At 36.3% G+C, this 20408-nt stretch overlaps 1 protein-coding gene across 2 annotated transcripts in view; it reads right to left on the bottom strand.

Annotated features, from left to right (window-relative positions):
• The window catches only part of LOC117232324 (mannosyl-oligosaccharide 1,2-alpha-mannosidase IA), a 241561-nt gene that overhangs the window by 147329 nt on the left and 73824 nt on the right, over positions 1-20408 (bottom strand). The window contains exons 2-3 of one of the 2 annotated variants that reach the window (XM_033491658.1): positions 11669-11809; positions 10584-11010 (exon numbers count right to left, since the gene is read on the bottom strand). In XM_033491658.1, coding sequence (XP_033347549.1) covers positions 10584-10940 — 357 coding nt within the window. In that variant the 5' untranslated portion in view covers positions 10941-11010; positions 11669-11809. The remainder of the gene's footprint in view (positions 1-10583; positions 11011-11668; positions 11810-20408) is intronic. The other variant, XM_033491659.1, reaches the window with a different exon arrangement.

Below are 20408 nucleotides of genomic sequence, written 5' to 3'. Positions count from 1 at the left end.
AAATAGAAAAACCGTGTACGTCGTCTTTCTGTGGTTCGTTTACATTTAAGAGTACCTACATGACTAAAGGCACGTAGTTGGTAGTTCTTACATAGGTATGAGGAAAACAATAGACAACGTTAGAAGAAGGACGGTTTCGCTATCCAAGGCCGGACGACCGAAAGATCAGAATGTGCGAGTCGAAAAGTGTACGTGTTGCGAGAATCAGAGCTAATCGAGTCGTCGAAGAGTAGAGTCATTAGACACCGAAGAGTAGAGTCGAGAGAATTGGTAGAGTTGTTGGAGAGAGAGAGTGTGTGTGTTAGATTCGTTGTGACGAGAGTGGCCAAATAACTGTAAAGTTATTTGATATAGATACGAGTATTGCATTTAGTTTCCGTTAAATAAATATCGTTTTCTGTCCAATTTATATTTGTATATTCAATTTAATATTAATAAATTGTAAGCAATCGGGAAAAAAATTCTATCTTTATTTTCCGATATTACACTAGATATGTGTTTTTCAACTCGTCTCAAAATTTTGCACATTCGACTATATCAGAGAATCTACAAAATTCCTGCGTGTGTCTTCTACGCGACACAAATAAGAACATCCCACACTTTGATCATCGAAATACGTTTTACAGATCATCGAAATACAGTTTAAACGCATCTCGTACACTACATTAAATATCGTTAATAATATTTGTCGGTTCAAATCAGCAATGATATCAGCGATATGATTCATATCGCTTTGAATAATCATTTAAATTAATACATTAATTCTGTAACTAAATGCAATTCTATTAAACGTTTCTGTGCGTGTCTTACAATTCCATATATTTCTATTTGCTTAAACTTCGACTAAACGAGCTTTACTTCAAATTTCACAGGCTGAATAAACTTCAATGTAGATATCGAATACCTTCAGTTTATTATGGATGCATGGTAGCGTATAAAATATCGACCATACATTTCACGTAAGCTTTGTGCTTCATCGAATTTCTCATTAACCGATACCAATGTTCGCGATTTATGCAACACCCTATACCTATCCGGCACCCTTCGCCCCTTCCGACGTCTATCGTTTCTCCCTTAGCCAACGTCTCATTAAAAGGAACCGCTTCTATTGTACCAGACCCGCTCGTTCGGCAGACAATGCGACTTTGTCGGAAGGTCCATTCGTTCGAATATCATCGCGCGCACCAAGCGCCTTCCCCACACCGGAAATGGTAATCAGACTCGAAGAAGATGCTTCTCTTGACGGCAGAATAGTTTCCACGACACAGCGAGACCGTAAAATTGAACAAGCTTCAAGGATTATGTTGCTTCAGTTGTTCTCGTATTACATTATTCTTCGTATTTGTTTTTTTCTTTTTATTATTTCTTATTATTTATTAGAATTTGCGTTTTCTCGTAGATATTGTTCTTTTCATATGCTTGAAAATGTTTTTTCCCACTCTTGTGGTCTTCTTTTACTTCCGAAATTTTTGTTTCTATTATTTTTTACATCTCTTACGCTTGACCTATCTTTTTTCTATTCTGACAATTCTATTCTTTTGCTTCATTAGTTTTCAGAATTTTATTTTACTTTTCATTAACGTAATAATAATGATAATATTTTATATTTACGTTAAATTTAATGAAATTCGAGCTAAAACCGAAGCTTAAAATTAAATTCAAAAATTAAACCAAAGCAACTTCCTCCAAAGATTTCTATGCGGAAAGCCTTCTGATAATTCACTTTTCTGATAGATACCAGGTTGTTCAGTGACAAATAGCCAAATTCTGAGAAATTCAAGATCATTCTCTTTAGTCGCCAACAATAAAAATAATCCATCCTGAAAAAGTATAATTCTCTTATGAAATTTATTTGTACAACCCGTCACAGTTACATCGCAAAATTACTCCTAACTTTTTAACTCCATAAAAAAATAAAACCCTTTAAAAGATCCTGCTAAGAATAACTTTTATTCTTGAAAATATACGATTCTTCTCAATAAGTACTTTTCGTAAAACCAATAACGTTGCTGATAAACGTGTTGTTAATTCTAACAAAGGAACGTATCAGTAGGATGTTCCGAAAGCATAGTTACTATACAAGTATTGTCTAGAGACATAAGCGTTTTCCATAGAATTGAAACAGTATATTCTCGTGCAGATAGGTACGTTGGTCTACTCGATTTACATGCTTGCCGATAATTAGAGACAACGTTTAAAGCACGATCCCTAATACGTTAGGATTAGCGATCGTTTGAGTAGAGACGCTGCTTGGCTAATGTAATCAGATCGATGTTGCGTCGTATGGAATCGATTGTGACGTCATTCGAACAATGTTACGCGAGTTTCTGTTATTACAGAAATCTGGGTCGGACATTGGTTAAGATTTCTTTGACCCGTACGAAAGAAGCTTTCGCCACGAACTTGATAAAAGACAGATTATTATCGACGTTTATGCCGATTGAATAAAGAAGCTTGATGGATGCACATCGTTATAGAGCTTCTATTTACAAGCTTCTATTTTCGATCTCTTCAAAGTCACTTAAAAAATAATTGAATTTTTATATCGAAACAAAATTCGAAAGAACGAAAAAAAACAAGATTGTGTCAGAAATTAAATTTATATTTAATTTAAGATACGTCACGTCAAATAAAAATAAGGTTCGAAAAGGAACATTGGAAAGTATAAAAATAATTTGCATTTAACGCCTCCACTGTTCGAAAATCACAATTTTATATAATATAATTTTACGTTTCAATAAAATTCTAATTAACGAGAAAAGGCAACATTGCGCCGTAAATTTAACAAAACCTACACGAATGTTTATAACGTTAAAAAAAACACTTAAAATTCGTTTCGGTTAGCAAACACTTGGCTTAATTTCGTGGAACACCCTTAAACAAGCAATCTATATTCAAAATAATCGAAAACGTCGAATCACCGGGAGCAAGTTAAATGAGGGTGAATTTTTATTCGCGCGACGATCGGCCCCCGTAAACGGGATCTATTCAAGATGCAGCGTGAACAGTAAATCGAGATCTATCCTGAACGTGGTTTACCCATTTCGTGAATTACGCGAGTCCACTCGCAAAGCAAATTGCTTCGTTCGGAATGAACGATGTGTACCTCGACCAACCGGGAGATCTATAAGCTCTCGTATATAACGGCGTGAAGCTCCAAAACGTTTCGCAAAGCTTACCGCGGAGAATTCGCGACTATGTGTTTCCTGGGATCCAATTACAGAACTAATTATATCCTACGATCGTAAAAATAACACGCTATTAGACTGCGAAACGGGATTGAGCTTCGGTTGAAATGGAAAAGGAAAAAGAAACAGATAGGATCTATTCGCGATTTTAGGACGAATGGGAGTTTCGTGAATGGAATTTCAACCAATTTAGGGAAGTATTTATTGGGCGCAGAAAAGGATAATTACGAGTTTTTTTGGCACAATAATTTACATGGTAGCTAACAATGTCAATAAATTGATAAGTGGCAAGTTGTGCGTCGTAGATTATTATGTAACAAGTTTTTGTTGTATACAGTGACGGGTAAAAGAAAGTTTTAAATTGATACGCTAGGAATTTTAGTAACTTTATATTAAAAATTATTCATACATTGATAAAAGTCATATATTCTGTGGTATATGTTTTATTTATTCGTTGCTTTTATTAGATATAACTCTAAACTAACTTTCGTAAAATCATGCCTTTTTATATGTTTATATCTCATATTTTATAAACCTTCTTCTGTCCGCTACTCTGCATATAAAAATATGTAATCAAAAATTTGTTAATAATGTTTAGAGTATTTGTATATATCGACTCTGATTAGTATTTGTGAATCGATAAGTGGTTATAAGCTTTTGTTCGAAGCAGTTGAAATTCAATGTACTGTTTGAAGAAAAATAAAGTATCCTTTAAAAAATATCCTACGGACAAGAGAGGTAACCAAGTTCAATAAATCGGCCCGATAAACTGGATAATAGCGCGGGTTGATCGTTTTTTGATAAACCCAGAATCGACTGGATATAGAGGATCGGATGGAAGTCGATTAAATTCTAAATCAAGAAAGCAAGATTTGTCGATTGGTATTCCGATACATCATAGGGAAAACGCATCAGTACACTCAATTGACACTTTCAACGATATTCGTTCGTTCAACTCTATTTTTGTCACGTCACCTTTCAACCTTTCCATTCGTGTAAATTACTTTCGCGTACTTTTTAATGGAACTTTCTTTTGATATCCCCCTCCTCACTTTGTACGCCCATTAAGCAGATATTTCTACTTCGGTTTACTTCATTTAGCGTAATGTTACGAACTCATTTATTTACTTAATTACGACGATTCTTCGATAATTGCGATTCTGTCTTCGTCTTTACGGGTGGATTCCTTTTCGAACTTTCCTCTTAGATCGATTTAAAAATAGCGTCGAATTATATAAATAGAATACCCATCAAGGATGAAATTGTTGATGAATTTGTTATTGAAATGCAAGTTTCTCTGAACTTTCACATATAAATACACGCGTTCACGCACAAATTCAAATATCTATTTTGTAGAAAAAAAAAAGTACAGAACAAACGCAAAACTGTAATTATTCGCATGGTACATAAAGCAATCATAAAACAGGTAATACAAAACGATATTTCACTCATTTCGCTGTGTTTAAAAGCTCAAATAGAGTCGATATCAATATGTAATTCCTGCATTTCAAACTTGATTAAAATCTTGATATCAGTCACTGAAAGCAGCTATTTTCACGTTTCACGAGATTTCCGTTTTCTTTCTTCGCAAAACTCCGTGTCTATTGACATTAGTCGTAATTAAACGATAACGCTCTAATTAATCTTGCTTTCCATATATTATGGTATCTTTCGACAGACTCCTGCTTTATCTCCTTTTTCCCAAAATCATCAAAAACCACAGAGACCACGACATTTTCTATGTGCGTGCCACCGGTCGTATTCCAAAGGATTAACCGCAACCCAATCCTCTGTTGGAAATCTTATTTTTACTATCGTCTCGTCGTCTGCATACTGTACCGTTCAAGCCCGTCAATTTTCCCTTTTTACGTTTGTGCGTCTTAGAAAAATCTCCCGAAATCCTTGAATATTCTTCTTGAAGTTTCTACAATATCATCCAATACTTTTCTATTGTTACGTGCCATCTCTTTTTTTTTTTAAGCAAAGCAAGGTTTAAATACAAAAAAGACGAAAAATTCCTTTAAATTACCGATCGAAAGTGCAGATGGCAGGCCGCCGATCTTATTTGCCACGTAAAAACCGCGAAAGAAGACTCCCAATTTCCCAGCTTTCCCTCAAAATCATCGACAATCATTTGAAGCGGTCGCATGTATAATTTAGCCACATTCCATCGATTGAAGCGTATTAAGCATGGAGACTGCCGGTATCTAGCGGTTCCTATGCATGGCTTTCAATTAGAGAGCAGAATTTCAGACAAATCTATCGTCCAGAAGGGATTAATGCGAACAATGATAATCAGCCGATCGAAATAGATTTATAGGAACAGAACCTATGCACAGAGACACGGGAACCGAGCTGCACATACAGACAAGGGAACAAGACAGATAGGGACAACTATGGGGTAAAAGAGGGCAAGGGGTGGGAAGTAGAAAGACGGACGAGCTTTCAAAGGGATAATCGCTCCGGCAATGTTCCAAACGGCCTTGATGTGATTGACTCATTATCGCACGGATCTTGCTCCACGAACGGAATTATCGCGGATATCCAGTTTACTGCTCTTTGCTAAATTAATTACACACGGCAAGTCGTTATACATCCGACTTCTCTAATCCGATCAATTTTGACATCCTCCCTCGTATTCTGTTGCAGCTTCACCTTGAAATTCGTTACGTGGTTTTGCCGATTTTTTTCTTATTCAATATTCTAGTATTATAAACTATTATAATTAGTTTATCAACGATAAATGGATTAAACAGTTGTTAATTAAACAGAAAACAATGGTTATTTTACATGAACTAATTGCAACAAACGTATAATAATTAAAACAACTAGATAATTAATTAACAATCCTCGTCAACGTAAATTCAACTCTCTCTTAACAACGCTAACAACACTATCTCCACAACGCAATCTGCACTCTCTGACTTCTCAACTCATACTGTTGTTAATTCGTTTATTGTGCCCTAGCAACCCCTTGTCTTTTGTCTTAGACTCACTACGCACATGCTCAGCAATCGCTTGTTTATAATTCACAGCTCAGCAACCGCTTGTTTACAATCCGTACGACACCCCCAGATCCCTCGTTCACGATACTACAATATTTTTACATTTCTTCTTGCTATAGTTTTAAATTGTTTGAATAGTTGAATTACTTTCGATAAGGCGTATTTTGATTTGAGAATTATGGATAAATTGAATTTTATTCTTTGTAATGTTCATAGCTACAAATGACAGCACGTTATGAGTCGTAATTTATAATACGATTGAATTAACTATTATAAATACATTGACAAATCGATCTAGAAAATCGAATGCGACAAAAATGAATACGTATGAACAGGTACCTCATTTTTCGAAGATATTCTACGAAATTCTGTACGTCCATTTATTAATTATCTCCTACTTTACGATGCCAATCTTCGTTAACTAAATCTGCGTTTCCAAATTTGATCTTTCACTTCACGATGTTTTTGTACCAATAAACGTGTTAAAATTAGCTGGCTATCCTTGGACGAAAAAATTTGTACAGCTGTAAATTTGTTAAAAAAATTCTATTTAAAAGTATGACGTACTTGCTTGATTGCTACAAGTTATAAAATCACTAACGAATTTCATTAAATCTAACACATATGTGATTTGTATTATTTATAATAAATACGCGACTATAGCGTTGAATTTTTTTCAAAGTCACTTGCTTCCTTGATTTACTAAGCTCGATTATTGCGACAAATTTATATAAAAAAATCGCAAAACAAATCTTGAAAAACGATATTCTTACATTTTTCTGCCTTTCAATTTATAGAGACGACTAATATGATTTCTGATTATTTCACTTTTTATCTCAAGATGAATTTCTTCTTACCGAGCCGAACTATCAGTCCAAGAAGCTACGTAAAAGTATCCTTTCGTTTCTGCGTTTGTTTTAAATTCAATCAAGGAGAGAACCAAACTCAATCCGGCAAAAGATTTCGATGATTTCGTGCAGACGTTGAACGAGCATGATGGAAAAATTCGGTGACTTCTACGTCGGCTGCTGCGGTTTCGCTTGAAGTCCCGCGACGACGCGGCAAAAAGGGCGGAAATTAAAGAGAATCGCAAAGGGAAATCGATGAATCCTTTGTCCCGCGGTGTCTAGCCAATACGAGTAGTCTAGCCGCGTAGAAAATGAGAACACGAGGGCGAAACGAGACAGCTGAGAAAATAACACGAAAGATCGACCGAGATAGTGAATTAGTCAAACGTAATTTCACGACCGTTCCAATTTTACGCACTATTTCGATCCACAAAAGTCACCGATTATGCATTTCGAGTTTGCAAAGAACGATCTGAAGACGGAGAGTTCGCGCCTTCCTTCTGATTTTGTCGCGAGAATTTCCATTTTAGAGCTTTCGAATTTTAGACATTCAAATATTCATGGAAATTTATGTCTTGATGAACATAATTGAAGAAATCGGACCTTAGTAGAAATTCGTTTCACCTATTCAATTATTCACATATTTGCATGTTTCATGTTTTTGTATTAGTGTTATGTGCATAATTTTCTGTATCTTTAAATTTTCCATAAATGTATAACAATTAAAGACGAGAATTTTCGATATCTTGAATTTTATAATTTCTATTTCTTTTTCTATAATATAGGATTCAAAAATATATTTCTCGTATTTTAAAACATAAATATAGAAATGCCTGAATTTTTATTTCGAGCGATAAGAATAAATTAATTTGAGCTGAATTTGACATATTTACGCTCGTCGTTATAGTATTGCCCTGAACGTAAGATAGGATAAGAATGTAATATAATATAAATATAATGTGTTATATATGTAGATTTTTGTAAAACGAAATAAATAAATATAAGTTTATAGAACTATCAAGATACTACAAATTTCACGATGACGCATACGAAACAAATTCAATTCGAAGTAAAAAACAAAATTTTATTTGAATAAATTTAACTTTGGAATAACTTTACAACGTGCACGATGTTTAAATTCCGATGTTTATTCCGTACTGTGAGAACAGGTATGAATCAATAATTTCATATGAATATTCATAGCTAGTGACTGAGTTTCCAGTGTTAGAAACGTGAGAAAGGACCGAATACTCGAGTTTAGGATGCAAAAGGAGAGAATATTCGGTGTTTAACGTAGCATTAACTGTAAGGATTACTAGTGATATTCATGGGAATTCTGAAAATTCTTCATATTTTCTCGTATCATATGCATCCATAAATCTTTACGCAGTCCAATTACTATTAGGTGTATTGTGCAAATATTTGCATCGCCAAATTTTACCATTTCAAATTTATCAAATTTTATTAAAATTTCATCTGCTCCGATTCATGAGGATTCGGGGCAAAGATTAAAACTCGATCTTCAAAATCTTGAAAATCTTGCAACTCGATACGAAAGGGTCCGAAGTGAGTAAAAGTTTCCTTATCAAATTTTTGTTGGTATTTTCTCCGGTCCGCGATTACGAATGAATTGCACAAAAAAAAAAAAGTAAAGAATATTCAGTGGTAACTGTTTATAGCAGAAAAAGATGATATAACGACATAATAAAATATCTTCTTGACGCGGAACGATCAAAAGTACAAGACGGTTTGAACCGTTAATTTTACGTCGCTGCTTGAGGAAAGAAGAAAATTTTTAAATTGGAAATTAAAATCGTGTGTATTTTTGGTCAAATGTTTCATATTCAAGGTATAACGAACACTATTTAACAAGAATCAACGAACAAGAATATATAACGAACGAGTGGACTAACTTTAAAGCGATTAGATTCTGATGTTCAAACGACTTTTACGAATCCACTATCGATTTTGAGGGGAAATATGGTTTACATTTATGAATTTTATTTTGTACTTTTATTATGTACCTGCGTACAGATTCACGATATCGTCGAACAATAAAAACAAAATAGAACGACGATTATTTCGATTTTGGTTAACCGCATACCGAACCGTGAAACGTAACGAGAATGAACACTCGCATCAAGAAATTGCACGTTGCTGATAAAAATTCTCTTTAATCGTAACGCAAACGCTCATTCGGTGGAAGTAAATTGTTTTAAACGAGCACGTTCGAGAGGCCGATATCTCGTCTATTTCCACCGGAACTCCGATCGCGAAACCACGTGTTCGGAATTATACTGTATCGAACAGTAAAGAACGACGTTTTCTGTTTGAACGACGAATTGCTGGTTTCTCCCCTTAAATGGAGGCGGAAGCATCGCTCGATGTAAAAACTCGGGCCACAGGGAAATTAAGTAATCGTTAAATCACTGCCAGCATCCGAAATGAACGTTTTGAGGCCGAGGCAGGGCTTCAATTACTGCATCACGAAATGACGGATAATTTCAGTTATACCGGGTCCTGGTATCGTTCCAAAAATTACGTGTATTACGAGCAGAAGACGTAGACCGAGATTACTCACCTTTATCCAATTACTCGTACACAGAGATTCAACGAGGAGAAAGTTGCCGCCTCCTTCTGACTTACCTCCTCCCTCTTTTACACTCGTTAACGATGCTTGGTGGTATGTAGGGCGCTTTACCACGCTACCTACTTGCGATGTGTCTGATGGTAATGCGACTTGGAGATGGCAATTTCAATGAAAACTTAATTCTGTAATCTCTTACCTCGCTAACTTGGAAAAGCTGATGCCTAATGTGAGTGACTCTTCGGTGAGTTTGAGATCGCGTATACGCTGTTCATAAATATTAGCACACTTAAGAGAGCTTAGGTAAACTCGAACAATCCTCGGAAAATTATCAAAATGTTTAAGACTGATCTCGTTTGAAAGGTTAATTAAGCTCAAACTCACACTGAAACCCATTCACAAAAAGACCATTAGTCATTCTAACTCCCGGAATCAAATTACTCCTGGCAGGTCACTGAATTTCTTTTCGCAAAAGATCGCTACAAAACCTTTCACCCCATAGCGCTCTATCGTTGATCGAACTCAAACTCACGCAGAAACCTTCGAGAATCTCACGCATCGTTCAGAAGCAACGAACTTCGAAACAACGAAAGTCTTTCGATTTTTCTTAAAAAAAAAATATATATTATACTTTTTACCTGATCGCATTACGTCGTTAGTTAAACCCAAGGATTCATTGAACGCCTAAAAAAGCCGCGCTCCTCATTCGTAAGCAACTCTCGAAATAAAAATTACTCCCGACAGACCTCTCGATTTCTCTCGAAAATAAAAATTCCAAAAGACATCTATAAAACCTCCATCGCATCAAAGCACGTAGGCAATTCGAAGGCATAGCAGTAATTATCATCGCGAAACTGCAGATTACTATCTGTTATACGATGCGGAAACAGAGTATGTCAAAAGGAGAGACAGAGAGGGGGAGAGAAACAGAGAGAAACACGGTTAAACCGCTTACCTCTTTGATCTTCTCGCGGCGCTGATTAGTCACGTCATCCAGAGGTGGATTAGGCGGTCTAATGACGTAGGGTCCGGGTACAGAAATCGGCGGGGGTCCAACCGCGGATGGCTCGACCTGTCTATGCTTGAAATCCGGTCGTCGATCCTTATCTTCGGGTTTCGGCTCATCCTGGCCCGGGACCACGTTGCTGTGTACCCAGGCTGGATTTACTTGTTGTTCGTTTCGTTCTTCAGGCGCCACACCACGTTCGATGACGTTCGCCAAGTCGCGACGCGTGACGAACGTGCCGGTCAGAAGGACGATCAGTATCACGGACAGGAGTCCGCTGATCGCCAGCCTCTGCATCAGCCGCATCTCGTCCAGGCACTTGCTGCACTCCCACAAGCCGCCCGGAGTTGCAGATGTTGCGCTCGTATTGGCGGAGCTGCGTGTACAATATTATATCTCGCTAAAAAGTGATCTTTCCTCCCTTATTTCAATTTTTCTTTTATTTTTTCTTTTTTTTTTTTTTTTTGAGGGGGATATTTTTAAAGCGACTTTCAAACGTTATAAAATTATTGGTTAGAATGTTTTTAAACTACAGCTGGTTGTAATTCTGGCAAGATCCCCCTATCAAATATATATCGACAAGATTTATAGCGCGAACGTTAGAAGATCTTGTCAGTGATCGTGGCGAATAATCAGAATATTCGTACGACTCTTTTATACGTATCGAAGTTTGGAAAGTAGGTGACAACAGTTAAAAATATAAAATTGACGAATTATCAAGTACAAAAACCTTAAGCGGACGCTTATAAACGTTGAATTTTCACTTCTCAAATCGACCATTGAACGAAAAATCTACTTCGAGGAGAAACAAACGTCTTAAAAATGTCATAATATCGAATGAAAATTGTCCGTGTACGAAACAGAAGCGAATTAAATTGTAACGTTGCGATCGCCCAATTTCTGCGATCAGCCGAAACTTTAACGTAGAAAATGCGACGCTTTCGTCGATATAATCGACGATTGGTTTTCAAATCGAAAACAGGGGTGAATGACGTGAAATCAGGCGAGAGTGCGAACACACCGGAGGCACTTACTTGCGAGCCACCTGTTGTGGGTAATTCGAGCACCCTGACGAATGCTCAATGGTCGTTTTAAGTAGCCTTCAACGACGGCAGCCGCGCGTTTTCAGCTCGCGTCCCGCTGCTTCGATCTCATTGACTCGAAATTCTCGACAGCTGCGAAGAGAAATTTACTGTGTTCAACGAAGAAACATGGACTATCAGAGAAATGGCTCGTTTTTTTCTATCGATTGCTCGTCGTTTCCTTGAGTTCGACTCGGTTTTATCGCAATTCGTAGTATATCGTCGCGTTAAATGAAAGATTTAAACATAAATCGTAAAACATCGATCTTTGCCGCAAGGTTTATGTTTTATTTTTTATCTTTTCTGTTATTTACATTTTTATTTATCGTAATAGAATTTTGTTTATTATAGTGGAATTCTATTTATTTTAGTTTTAAAGAGGATATAGCTTAGTGTGTATGCTTTTCAGAATTTTTAGATTATTGACAAGCATATTGTAACCCAAAAGCTTTGGATTATAATTTCCTGGAACATTTGTAATTGACGAAAGCAGGTGAAATAAGAAACAATGTATAATGGTTCACTGTTTCCTTTCTTCGGTAGATTGATAACAGCTTTTTGTATAGTGTTTGATGTTTGTCTTTCATCTCTTGCTCTGTCATTGTGTTTTCCATTTATATCAATTTTGTTACCAAATTAATAATGCCATAAGTTCGTGACCAGTATTCGTTAATAGAAATTCTTTAATTCGAGGAAAATGCAATATTAATTGTTATTTATCCTAAATTCAGCAAACAACTTCTATAAAAACACCGATATGAAGAAACATTTGTAATTACGAAATTATTCTAACGTCAACATAAATAAGTCTCCATGGAGGTTTCAAATGCCTAATAAAAAAAGGAACGTTCAATAAAAAAATTCCTAACTTCAGTACAGATCAAAATACATAAAATCTGCTTCAAAGCGATGTTCTTTTTTGGGAGAAATAAAGTAAGCCTCGTTAGGAATTTTAATTTATTTCGACAAAAATCAAACGCGAAACGAAATGGAGTGTGCTCGAACAGGAATTTAAATAGGGAGAAATACTGAGATATTTAAAGACAATGGCAATTGTTAAGTGACGCGAGAGCGTAATTGCTCAACCATCAATGAAACGCATTTTCGTTTCAATATGCATTGAACGCACTTCGCGTTACGTGCAGTTTCAATGACACCGTGATCTCGATTAGCAACGGCCGATAATCGCATTTTCAAATTAACAAATCAGCCCTCGTTATCAATTAAACTTTTAATTAAGAACAATAGCGCATACATATCCTTGCTTTCTCTCGGCACGTTTGCCTTTTCGCTGTCATATCCATATGCTGTTTCGTCGTCATACGCGATCAGACTTTAATTGGAAATACGGCTGAAAGCAACTGGGGATTTTTTATGAAATTATTATATATTTAAATTAATCAAAAACTTTTATAATTATGGAATTAGATATTACCAAATATTAATCAATTTTAATTATACATTGGTTTCCTTGCAAATGTAGATACTATGATGTAATTTATTGCTAATGGATTGATAATTTGAGAGACGAACTAATATGTCTTTATTAAGCTTATAAGTTTGAAATTGTTAAATATTCAAACGATATGTAAATTCGGAACACGTGTCGAATTGAAAAAGAGAGTTGCTAGGAATTTTAGAAGAATCGACAAGTATTACGTTCCTAGTAGTGTTGCGACACTCAACTAACTAACGACTAGTCAGGCACAACTGATCGGTTGGTATCGCGACCCTTGAACGTTATTAGCGTCCGAGGTGGAGGATTATAATAAATGTAAAGAACGAAACTTAGTTCATCTTATTTATTCCAGTCAATACTATGAATACTACTGTCATTTAGTTCACTGGGTTCCACTCACTACTCTGAATACAACTATCTTTAGTTCACTGGCTGTCCTGTTAAATATAATGGTCACTGACTGAATACTGTTATATGTTGACTCTTAGAATACTGGTGCAAGAGTGTTTCTTGGGGATGTTGCTGTGTAGAGGAAGATTCGTGGTGGGTGTGTTTCAAGTTTGTTCCTAACTAATCATTGGGTAAAGACGTATGTTTGAGGATGGGCTGGCTGCCTTCATGAAGGTTCGAGAGCGGGTGACCTTACGCTTGGGGAAACCCGCGTGTCCGGTCTTCCTGAGATGTAGCATAAAATGAAGAAGTTTCGTGATTTATGAGTCTTTTCCGTGGGGTCCTAAAGTACCCTGACTGTACAATAGGCCCACTGTTTATGATGGGTCCGCGCTAGGGTAGCATAGATCCTTGACGGTCGTCCTGCCCGAGGATCGCATCTGGTTCACATAAAGCGTCGCGGCAATTACCAGGCGGCAAATTAACAGTCAGAGGTTCTAAAATTGTAAATGCAGTAAAATAGCAAATAACGAAGAAACGTATGAAGCATCGAATAGATAAAAATGAAAGATCATTTAGTTGGTAATTGTTGATATTAAAAGAATTCTTTATTAAACAAGTAATAGAAGATCAAAATATATATCCACAAATAAACTTTTAACAATTCTTTACACTTGGACATCCAGTTTAACAGTCACAGTATTTGCATAGTAATCAATTACAACCAGCTACGTTAAACTGTATCATTTAGTGGAACTTTCACACGACTACAAAAGTTCGATATTACGAAACCGAAAGGTAGATCCTGATAAAGAAAAAAAAATGCTACACTGAAAAATATTGGTCTGGGCAAATACTTTTTCCAATCACTGTAGAAAACTGCTGCAAGTGGTTCGGATATCCATTTAACAAAAACAAAAACAGAAGCATCTGCTTGTCCAATTCTTTCTTTAGCACTGCAATTGTGTCGTGCATCGAGAAACCATTGAAGAAACGATTGCCTTTCGATCGATCGGAGAATAGAACGAAGAAAAAGATAGAGGTGGACGCAATGTGCGAATCAGAGAGGCACACAGGCAGATTGGAGATTCCAAAGTCTCTGCCGAAACGTGATCACTGCATTTTTTATCGAGCCCGGGGCATCGCGAGAGGTTTCACCGGCCCTCCTCGCATCGAGAGTCCGCGCGCATTTTATCACCCGGTCGCTGCGGGCGTTACACCTGCAGATCCCCGGTTTTCTTTCCTTTTTGCGGCCCGGGACGTACCACGACGCTCTTCGATACTCCGTGTGTCCAGTACCCGGCTCCGCTGGCGATTCTCCCCTTCTACAGAATGCTAAATTTTGGAAATTTGCCTTTTATGAAGTCGATGATACACGACGAATATGTGACAGGATGATTTAAAAAGCCGTGATATTTGTATCATTTTTATTCTGTTTCTTGTGATTTGTTGAACATTCGTTGTCGTATAATTTGTTATAACGCGGGAAATGTAGCTCAATTTTGAGGATTTGTCTCGCAGGGACGCGATGCTATCCATACGTTGAATACATGACGACGTGATTTAAAAAGCTACGATTACTTGTATCTGGTCTTCCGCAGATTTGTTGATTTATCATTCGTTAAAATATTAGGAAAGTAGATAATTAGAGTAGATAATTAGGACGCGGTTGTGTACAATATGCGATAGTGTGATTTTAAAAAACTTTAATATTTGTATTATCATTTTCTTTGGTTCTTTGAATACTTCCAACCTTATTGTTTCGGAGATTTACCGATTTATTATTTATCGAGATACGGGCATTATCATCCTTGCAATATATTAGAATTAATTATTTAATCATTGCAGTGGATTAAGGTTTTATGGGTCTGCAGGTAAACCGGCAACGCGCGGCTCGTCCAGACACCAGAGTCTTTAAGGATTATGGAATTATTTATGAATAACTTGCGCTGAAGCAAATCGTTCGTTCAATCGCTTACCATAAGGAATTCGCGAATAGATGAACGCGTAGTAAATCCGACACTGGACTTAGTTAATAAAATATAAATACATTCTAGAACATTAGAATGGAACCAGTTTGCTATCGTAAAAAATGTTCACCTATCAAAAGGATCAGATTTTGAAACGTTCGCGAAGCAATTTATGTAACAAAAATGATTAAACGTTAGAGAATTCCTTTCAAGATGGATCAACGACGTTCCTCGTTTTATCCAGATCCACAATTACACGTTAATCGCGGTGATACCTCGATTAAAGCAACAGACAGCAGCTGGGAATCTTCGTTCCCCTTCGTTTCCCTGCAGGCGGTATGAAATGCACGGCGAACGAACGAAAACAGAAGCAAAATCGCGGGAAACGTAAATTGCATCTGCCCTTTGATATCTTATCGCGAGGCTACGCCAGCGGAACCCGTAATAATTAGTAATTGCCGCCTGGGGTTAATCGCCTAGTATTTCGTTTCTAGCAGCAGATTTCGTGCCACTCAACTATGCATAGAATCTAGTCGCCGCCTTCGTTAATTCTTAGATTTGCATTCGCGGATTTATACTCTTTAAAATGTTTTCGACATTTTGGACCAATTATTATTGGGACCGGAATAATTGGAACATATCGGAATCTTTGCTGTAATATCCGGCTGTAAGTGTTTCAAAAGCTTATTAGTTATTTCACGATTTCAATGTGTAGATTCGAAAGACTAATAGTTTAAATAGTATGAAAATCATTTTCTCTCTGTGCTTCACATTTTCGATATGTAAATATTTTACAATTGTTGAATGATTTATAAGAATGAACGCGATCATAACCGTGCATGGAAATCTCGCATGATTTGTTAAAAGATTACTTTTATTATTAGGTAAAACTAAATCCAAAAACGAGGATTCTTTTAATAACGAAACTCGCACATAGTTTCTTACTGGTAAATAATTATTTGATGGTAATAAAATCTGAAGCGCAGAAAGCGATTTCTATTTTGTTTAAACCTTCGCTGTTTGAAATCCAAGCAACAACATCTGACAACAATTTAAATTTCTAAATTCCTAGAATATCTTCCTCTCCATAACCGCATACACTATTAAAACTTGTCAATTAAACGTTCTACGTTTATGGAATTCTAATCGAAGACGTATTCCCATAGACAGCGCAAACGCTTAGAACGTATCAGTTTGCACGTGCCATCCTCTCGGAAATCTCTACGTTTAATTATTCAGAGACCTAATTAGCCTCGATAAGTCGACTATTGTCGATAGCACGAAATATCGTGGCTACGAGTCCACGGGTATTGAATTCTGGGACACCAGGTCGGTGAATTGAATTCGAAGTGATGGTTACCACGATGGGTTGCTGGAATCGGATTGGAGTAGGTTAATACGCTTTCATAGCATGCGTCAGGTTGTGGAAGGTTTTCGAGGGGGTCGAGATGGATATTTAAGTTGTTGTAAGTAAGGATCAGTGTTTTAGTTAAATAGTTCCATCGTTTCGCATTCTATTCTGTTCTATTCTATTGTATTTGTAATTCATTAATTTTAATGTCGATCGTTTAATCTATATGCTTAATTCTTCTTTGCAGTAATTATTTATGTTTTATACTGTACTTGGCATAAACATTGAAATCAAACGTAGTCAAATTTTATTTCTAGCGTTACTCTATGTTGAAAAAGTTTTGTTCGAAATAACCCTCGTAAAGGGGAAGTGGAGAATTATGAAGAAATATCAAATACTAAAATATAAAATTACAAATTGCAAAATATATCAATTTAGAATTTTTTATAGAACGAGACATTTTTGTTAAATCGTCTAACTTTTTATTTATCAATTGGTAAATTTGAAATCTGTTAAATATCATTTCTTCATTCATGGATCTCTATCGCATTTCTATTGGAAATAAAATATATCACGCTTATCTGTTCAAGAATTCAAATCCACCTGTTTAGAATGAACTTGTCTTTATTAGTCTAAAATATCATGATTATAGAAATTCTTAATTAAGCGCTGAAAGGTTAACTTTTTGTAAAATCTGGCAAATCCGAAGTCAATGTACTGAATCTGCAGTTCATATATATTACGCTTCAACGATGAAGACAATAAATCAATCGATCGAGAATTTTCCAATTAAGTCGCATTAGAAGCAAAATTATGTGAAGACAAAAGAGAGGAGAAAGGACGTTACTGTTGGCGAAGAAAGCGAAGAATCGGAGAAAGTAGCGGAAGCTGCAAAGCAAACGCGGTAACAACGGTAGAAAATTATGAAACGCGTGTAAACAGGGCTGCCAAGGATTCGAAACGAGTGCACGAGTAAAGATAAAAGAAGAAACGAAACTGGGGAAAGCTCGGAAAGAAGTCGGAAGAAATTGCGGAAGAAAACGGAAGCTCGTGCGAAGCAACAAAAGGGATAGACCAGGGGAAACAAATGAAACCCGGAGAGTACCTGGAAAAAAAAATATGCGAGCGAAGAACGACGAAAGACAAAGGTATTAACGAAAAAGAAAAAGGGAGAAAAGAAGGAAGAAAAGGAAAAGGAAGAGAGTAACAGAGGGACAGAAGACTCGGATAAAAAGATAGGAAATGGAAAGAAAAAAGGTAAGAATGAAGAGAGTCGGTGAAAAAAGAAAAAAGAAGAAAAAACAAAAAGAGAATGTTGTATGAAGGAAATAAGTGCGAAAGAAGAGGAGACGGGAGAGGGAAAGATAAATCGTTGAAGGTACACTCGGTAGCCAATAAATCGTGCACCGGGGCCCCGAGGTTACCAAGATTGCTACGTGTCACATTCTTGCGGAAAATTGGACCGGTGGAAGTACTTTAAAGCCAGGCAAATTCGCGTCGCGAATGGACACGTACGTGGACGTGCTCGACCACCCAACAATCCCGAAAAAATTTCCAGGGAAATGCCATTTCCCTGGTGTTCCTCTTCATTTTTAAATCCTCCATCACTAGCGTTCGTGCACCGATTCTTGTTACTTGTAATTACTTCTCGTTTATTCTTGCTTTTCCATCTTTTTGTTTTTTTCTTTTCTTTTTATTTTAGACAACATCACGGGCAAGTAAGAATTTTTATTGCAAGTTCGAGATGATCGAAAATAGGAAAATATATTAATCGAAATAGTCTAGATTCGAATCTTACTTGTTTATTACTGCAATCTGTGATCTAATCTAAAATATTGTTACGGCGATGATTGGATCTACGAAGAGCGATTTTGGTTTATAATCGCGCTATTTGGGGTACTTCTACTCTGTAGAAATTCTGTAGAGTTGCAGTAAAAATTGCATATTAATTATATTATATCGCCGTACTTCTATTCTGTTCCAAAAAATATACTTCGATTTAGCTATATTTACGTTGCATTAAAATTTTAATTAATATATTCTCTACCCCGTGGTAATATGATATTCGAACACAGATCTGAAACAGAATCTATAACTACCAATTTGTAAATTGCGTAAATCTTGCAAAAGGGAAATGTAATTTCGGTCAATATGACATAAAAATATTATCAAACTCGGCTTGCTGGACACGCTAAATGAGTGAAAATTCATGGCGAGTAACGGGATTGAATGTTTCACCCACGGGATTACCGAGAACGAGTCAATGCCCTTTTCTACGCTTCTTCCTGGGAAATGCAGTTAACTTAACGAGCTTGCATCAACACGATCAGAGGAGGAAAGAACCGTGTTCTCTTCGATCGGTATCGAAGAACGAAAAGTAATAAGAATAAGTCGTTTAAAATCGCAAATTGCAGGAGTTTAAACGCTTTTACGTAGAATAAGAAACTGCGCGTAATAAGGAACACCTTTTTCGTCCCTTTCGTTCCCATCTTCTCTCCTTTTTACGCTTCGTGATCATTATTCAGATAAAATCAAAGGAACGTCGTGTGAAATGAAGTGTTAATAGCAGAGAATTAGCATCGAAATATCAGATGAAAAAGGGTCAAGGCATACAATTACATGCTAAAAATAATTTCTTAATTGTTGAATATATAATGCTACCAATAAGAATATTAATTTGACAAGAGGACAGACAACACGTTTATCAGATAGTATTATGCTAGAATTTATACTTTCGTTGAAACGGAGATTTCCACGGCCGATGAGAAACAATCAGCTGCCTTCTTACACGGAGGATAATTACTTTCAGGTAATTGCCTCGCGAGAACGAGAATAAACTTTCTCGAGTTATTTTTGAAGTGCGCTGCGATTAGAAAGCAATTAATCACGCAACGAACACTCTAACCGTACTGCAGTAGCAATGCAAGCTCGAAGACGTTATCAATTATTTATATCCTCCTCCTTCCTATAGAGTAATCCATCTTTACTTTCAAAGTTGCTACTAACTTTACCGTGTTATTGAATGTAACGAAATACAATTCTCACTATTACGAGAATAAGCTTTTAAATTCTTCTCTAAGTCATTTCAGAGGTGTAATTAATAATCGATTAATATTCCCAATTGACAAGTGTAAATTTATGTACCTGTTACTTATAAATTCGGAAAAGTCAACAAATTTAGTTATCGACAAAAAGTCAAAGTTCCAATTTACAGAATCGTTTTATCAAACTGTGTTACAAACGTTATATAAACTTTATTATTTGAATGCTATTTTGATACATTTATCTACACCTTTATTATCGATATAGATACATACGAAACTGTCTTACAATCTTATATAGCTACCTTTCCAAAAACGAAAACAAAGAATTCCACTAACCTTCTTTCTTCCACCTCAATTCCTATTTTAACTCTCAACCCGTTCCCACGCGCAGACACCGAGCGTTCGAACTCTCCTAATCATCAAAGCGAAATCGGAATTCGGAGCAACCAGCTCCAAACCCTTGCAAACCTTGGCAACA

This window comes from Bombus vosnesenskii, unplaced genomic scaffold (genome assembly GCF_011952255.1).
Source record: "Bombus vosnesenskii isolate JDL3184/JDL3185 unplaced genomic scaffold, Bvos_JDL3184-5_v1.1 scf7180000013286, whole genome shotgun sequence".
NCBI classification, from domain to species: domain Eukaryota; kingdom Metazoa; phylum Arthropoda; class Insecta; order Hymenoptera; family Apidae; genus Bombus; species Bombus vosnesenskii.
The sequence above is the reverse complement of the archived record's forward strand: the minus strand, read 5'-3'. Positions and strand labels throughout refer to the sequence as shown.